The sequence below is a fragment of the Ailuropoda melanoleuca genome, chromosome 16, assembly GCF_002007445.2.
Source record: "Ailuropoda melanoleuca isolate Jingjing chromosome 16, ASM200744v2, whole genome shotgun sequence".
Taxonomy (NCBI): Eukaryota; Metazoa; Chordata; class Mammalia; order Carnivora; family Ursidae; genus Ailuropoda; species Ailuropoda melanoleuca.
The window spans coordinates 25,064,144-25,070,065 of NC_048233.1; the positions used below are offsets into that span (position 1 = coordinate 25,064,144).

The 5,922-nt window shown below is 35.8% G+C and overlaps 1 protein-coding gene across 1 annotated transcript in view; it reads left to right on the forward strand.

Annotated features, from left to right (window-relative positions):
- The window catches only part of SMCO2 (single-pass membrane protein with coiled-coil domains 2), a 34,210-nt gene extending 28,876 nt beyond the window's left edge, over positions 1–5,334 (forward strand). Inside the window, exon 10 of the mRNA XM_019797355.1 lies at positions 5,109–5,334. Coding sequence (XP_019652914.1) covers positions 5,109–5,307 — 199 coding nt within the window. The 3' untranslated portion in view covers positions 5,308–5,334. The remainder of the gene's footprint in view (positions 1–5,108) is intronic.
- Positions 5,335–5,922: the final 588 nt, after the last annotated feature.

Genomic DNA, 5,922 nt, shown 5'->3' on the forward strand with positions numbered 1-5,922 from the left:
GCCACATGGTTGCAGATTGGATAAAAAGACATGACCCATCCATTTGTTGTCTACAAGAGACTCATTTTGAATGTAAAGATACATCCAGACTGAAAGCAAAGGGATGGAATACCATCTTTCATGCCAATGGACCTCAAAAGAAAGCTGGGGTAACAATTCTTATATCAGACAGATTGGATTTTAAACTAAAGACTATAGTTAGCGATACAGAAGGACACTATATTTATCCCAAAGGATGTATCCACCAAATGGATATGACAATTATAAATATATATGCCCCCAACAGGGGAGCAGCAAGATACACAAGCCAACTCTTAACCAAAATAAAGAGACATATAGATAAGAACACAGTAATAGTAGGGGACCTCAACACCCCACTATCAGAAATAGACAGAACACCCTGGCAAAAACTAAGCAAAGAATCAAAGGCTTTGAATGCCATACTCGACGAGTTGGACCTCATAGATATATATAGAACACTACACCCCAGAATAAAAGAATACTCATTCTATTCTAATGCCCATGGAGCATTCTCAGGAATAGACCAGGCTCTGGGACACAAAACAGGTCTCAGCCAATACCAAAAGATTGAAATTATCCCCTGCATATTCTCAGACCACAACGCTCTGAAATTGGAACTCAACCACAAGGAAAAACCTGGAAGAAACTCAAACACTTGGAGGCTAAGAACCATCCTGCTCAAGAATGACTCGATAAACCAGGAAATCAAAAAACAAATTAAACAATTTATGGAGACCAACGAGAATGAATACACAACGGTCCAAAACCTATGGGATACTGCAAAGGCAGTCCTAAGGGGAAAATACATAGCCATCCAAGCCTCACTCAAAAGAATAGAAAAATCTAAATTGCAGTTTTTATATTCTTACCTCAAGAAGCTGGAAAAGCAACAGAAGAACAGGCCTAATCCATGCACGAGAAAGCAGTTGATCAAGATTAGAGCAGAGATCAGTGAATTAGAAACCAGGAGCACAGTAGAGCAGATCAACAGAACTAGAAGCTGGTTCTTTGAAAGAATAACTAAAATAGACAAACCACTGGCAACACTTGTCCAAAAACAAAGAGAAAGGACTGAGATTATTAAAATTATGACTGAAAAGGGAGAGGTCACGACCAGCACCATTGAAATTGCAAGGATTATTAGAAACTTTTATCAACAGCTATATGCCAAAAAACTAAACAATCTGGAAGAGATGGAGGCCTTCCTGGAAACCTATAAACTACCAAGACTGAAACAGGAAGAAATTGATCTTTTAAACAGACCAATTAATTATGAAGAGATTGAAACAGTGATTAAAAACCGTCCAAAAAACAAATGCCAGGGCCTGTTGGATTCCCGGGGGAATCCTACCAAACATTCAAAGAAGAAATAATACCTATTCTCCTAAAGCTATTTAAAAAATAGAAACAGAAGGAAAACTACCAAACTCATTGAGGCCAATATTACCTTGGTCCCCAAACCAGGCAAAGACCGCATCAAAAAGGAGAATTACAGACTGATTTCCCTGATGAATATGGATACCAAAATTCTCAACAAGATCCTAGCTAATAGATTCCAACAGTACATTAAAAGGATTATCCGTCATGACCAAGTGGATTCATCCCTGGGATGGAAGGGTAGTTCAACATTCACAAATCAATCAGTGTGATAGATCATATCAACAAGAAAAAAGCCAAAAATCATATGGTCTTCTCAATAGATGCAGAAAAAGCATTTGACAAAATACAACATCCTTTCCTGATTAAAACCCTTCAGAGTGTAGGGATAGAGGGTACATTTCTCAATCTCATAAAAACCATCTATGAAAAGCCTACAGCAAATATCATTCTCAATGGGGAAAAGCTGGAAGCCTTTCCCTTAAGATCAGGAACACGACAAGGATGCCCACTCTCGCCACTATTATTCAACATAGTACTAGAAGTCCTTGCAACAGCAATCAGAAGACAAAAAGGGATCAAAGGTATCCAAATCGGCAAAGAAGAAGTCAAACTGTCTCTCTTTGCAGATGACATGATACTCTATATGGAAAACCCAAAGGAATCCACTCCCAAACTATTAGAAGTTATAGAACAATTCAGTAAGGTGGCAGGAGGGATACAAAATCAATGCTCAGAAATCAGTTGCATTTCTATACACAATGAGACTGAAGAAAGAGAAATTAGAGAATCCATCCCATTTACAATAACACCAAAAATCATACGTTATCTCAGAATTAACTTAACCAGAGATGTGAAGGATCTATATTCTAGAAACTATAAATCACTCTTGAAAGATATTGAGGAAGACATAAAAAGATGGAAAAATATTCCATGCTCATGGATTGGAAGAATTAACATAGTTAAAATGTCCATACTACCCAGAGCAATCTACACTTTCAATGCTATCCCGATCAAAATACCGAGGACATTTTTCAAAGAACTGGAACAAATAGTCCTTAAATTTGTATGGAANTAAAGAAAGGGGGGTAATCAAAAGGCGGAATGAAGCATGAGAGACTACGGACTCTGAGAAACAAACTGAAGGCTTCAGAGGGGAGGGGAGTGGGGCAATGGGATAGGCTGGTTATGGGTAGTAAGGAGGGCACGTATTGCATGGTGCACTGGGTGTTATATGCAACTAATGAATCATCGAACTTTACACCAAAAACCAGGAATGTACCGTATGGTGACTAAATTAATATAATAAAAAAATTATTATAATAAAAAAAGACTACCTATGACTTTGACCAATATCTTGTCTAAGACCTGGAAATGTACCAGTTCCAGTGAAGCTTACTCATATATTATTTTTTTGAGGAGGTTTATCTTGCAGACTTAATCAATCATTATGTATCAGTTTTGTTGTTTTTAGGCTCAGAAGGTAGCTTTTCCTGGTATAATCCCCAGTTCCTCAGTTCCCTTATAGACTTTCCACAAGTAATGTGAACATTTTGGAAAAAAGTAAAGGTTTTATGCATAGCAAGTCTTGAAAAAGAAACATATAAATAGGTAAACAGTATGTAAAAGTCAAAAGAATATTTTTATTCTTGGAAGAAGTAAAATTCAAAATGAATAAAATATTTAATGACACTAATATATGGTTCCACACAGGAGATATGAAAGAAATTATTTTGAATTAGTAGCTATGATGTTTTCCAAAGAGAAATGTCTGTACTTTAAAAAAATAAATATTACACATGTTCTTTTATTTTTTTTATAAGAGAAAATTTGAAAAATATTTTAAGTTATATTGACTTCTAAATAAAAATCAAATGATTCAATAGTGTCAAAAAATAAATGGAAAAGATAAATAAATAAATAAATAAAAATACATAAATCTGAACCCAACATACCTAGAGTTTTCACTGAAGGGAAGAAAAAACTGGAAAAACACATTCTAAACCAAAAGAAAAACAAACAAAATAAAACACAAATTATAAAATTAATACAAAATAGAAAGAATGAATGAATGAAAGGAAGAAAGAAAAAAAGAAAGAAAGAAAGAAAGACATAAAGAAAGAAAGAGAAAAATAAGTAAAACTGAGCTGATGATGTTAGGGTGATGAGATTACAAATTTTTCATTTCTCTGTTTTTCAAATTTTCTGTAATTTAGAAAAACTAGTTTTCTCTTTAGAAAATAATGTTATACACAAGTAATGAATAGTTGAACAATACATAAGAAAAACTAATGATGAACTATATGTTGGCTAATTGAACATAATAAAAAAAATCATTTCAGGAAGGAGGATTCTATCATTGATAGCAGTTAATAAAGTTTACAACCCGGCAAAATAATAATAATAATAATAATGATAATAATAAATGTTAAAATGTGTTTCTTTGAAAATGTTCTAGTTTGGTATTTCCAAAGATGATTGGTTTTGTAATTTAGGAAGAACAGTGTTTACTGACTACTATCTATGTTTTGGTAGTGAGTCGTTTACCTTTTCATAAGAAAAAACAAATCTAGATTTAGCACTTTTCAAGGGCAGGGCACCTCTGCTTCGGCTTAGCAGCCCTCAAATCTTCTTCTGACTATTTTTCAAAACATTGGCTCTTTAATAAAATGTGTGACGGGGCACCTGGTTGGCATAGTCAGTTAAGGGACCGACTCCTGGTTTCTGCTCAGGTTGTGATCTTGGGGTCATGGGATTGAGCCACACATGGTGGCCCACATTCAGTGCGGAGCCTGCTTCAGGTTCCCTCTCCCTCTGGCTCTCCTGCTCATGTCCTCAATCTCTCTCTCTTTCTCTGAAATAAATAAATAAATCTTTAATTTAAAGAAAATGTGTGAAGTAGCAGCAATTATTTGTGTAACGATCAAGAGACAGCCAGTGGCAATCATGCCAAGCAACTTGGCTCAGGTGTACAGTACCCACTGCGTTAGATCACAGAATAGATCCATAGCTAGCTTTAACTGTGCTCTACATTTTCTCTTCTGAAATACATTGTTGATGGTAATTATCTCCCAGTAGCTGGATTATCTGTGGCATTTCTTTCCTTCTTTGTGTTTTTCTGGATTTTCCATATCTTCTACCCTAGTCATGTATTGCATTTATAATTAGAAAATAATAATGCAAAGACTTAAAAGCAAATAAATGAGATACCTCACAGATACAGCCTAGAAGGAGGAGTCCTTAAAGACTTGAGAAAGCTGATATTTCTTTAAAAGGGCAAATCTGGTGTTAGAACAAAAATAGTGATAGAGCTAGACTCCATTTGTCACATTGCATTTTATATTCCCAGGAAAATCGAACTGCTTGGTTCTTTATTTCCCTCCAAATCGGTGTCATATACCTCACAAGTGAGGTAAAGATGTCAATAATCTGCTGGAGTTTAACAAAAGCATTTCAAAGGAAAGAGTCTCATAATTTCCAGGGTTTCATTGTTTCATGGCTAAAGAATTCTAAAATTCCAATGCCAGCCCTAGGAGGGACCTAAGTGCTCAACTACTCCAAGCTCCTTCTTTTGAGGATGTCAACTGAGGTCACGAGATCTTCAGTTACTTCCTTGAAGTTGTAGAACTACCTGGATGGAGGAACAAGGAGTCTCATCAATGTGGGTTTCTTCAGAATGTTCTTAACACAGATGTTCTCTTTCCTTGTAGGAAACGTGCACTGAGGATTTTCATCATGTTTTATGTCCTCACCTTCACTGGACTTTCATGTTACATACTATTTTTTGATGCTACATTTATCTTTGAAAGCTTGCTCCCTACAATGCTTGGACGCCGCAGAATGTGGGAACTACGGGAGATCATTGCGCCTTTCTTGAACTTGGAAGTGGAAGACTTGTTACCCTCCTAAAGATATAGAAGTTACTGTTACCCTACTGACTCTCTCCTTAATAAAATTCTGGCTGTTCTTGGATTATGGTGGTTAACATATTTTTAAAAAATTACTACTGGGTGTTTGGCAAAGGACATTGTAGTTATATGGAAATTGCTTGTTCACAGACAGAAAAAATGAGAACAGTTTATCTTTACCCTTATGACTCACAATTACATCTTGAATCATTCCACACGTTGTTTACACATTTACTTCAAAGCCCTAGCCTCTTCTGCTCCAACCCTGAGAACATTCAGATTGCCAAGTTTTAACTTCCTTGTTTTTCTCCCCATTTTCCTCAAAAAGGAAAGCACAGAACTTCTCTCCATCATTGTCAGTTTTACTTCCATTGGATTGGGCCATATTTTGGGAGTAGTGGACATTTCTTAGTTTTGCTCCTAACATTCACTTTCCCTTTTGGTAACAACACCCTAACTTTGCTTTCAAAGAACTATCTTTACCCAGTAAGCATAATTGTGGGTGGTCTTTCAGTCAGCGTCCCCTGTCTTTTTATTAACAACAGTTGGGAATATGTCAAAATAGTCATTCTCTAAGAATGAGAATTTGGAAAAGAATCATACAAAGAAGGGAAAT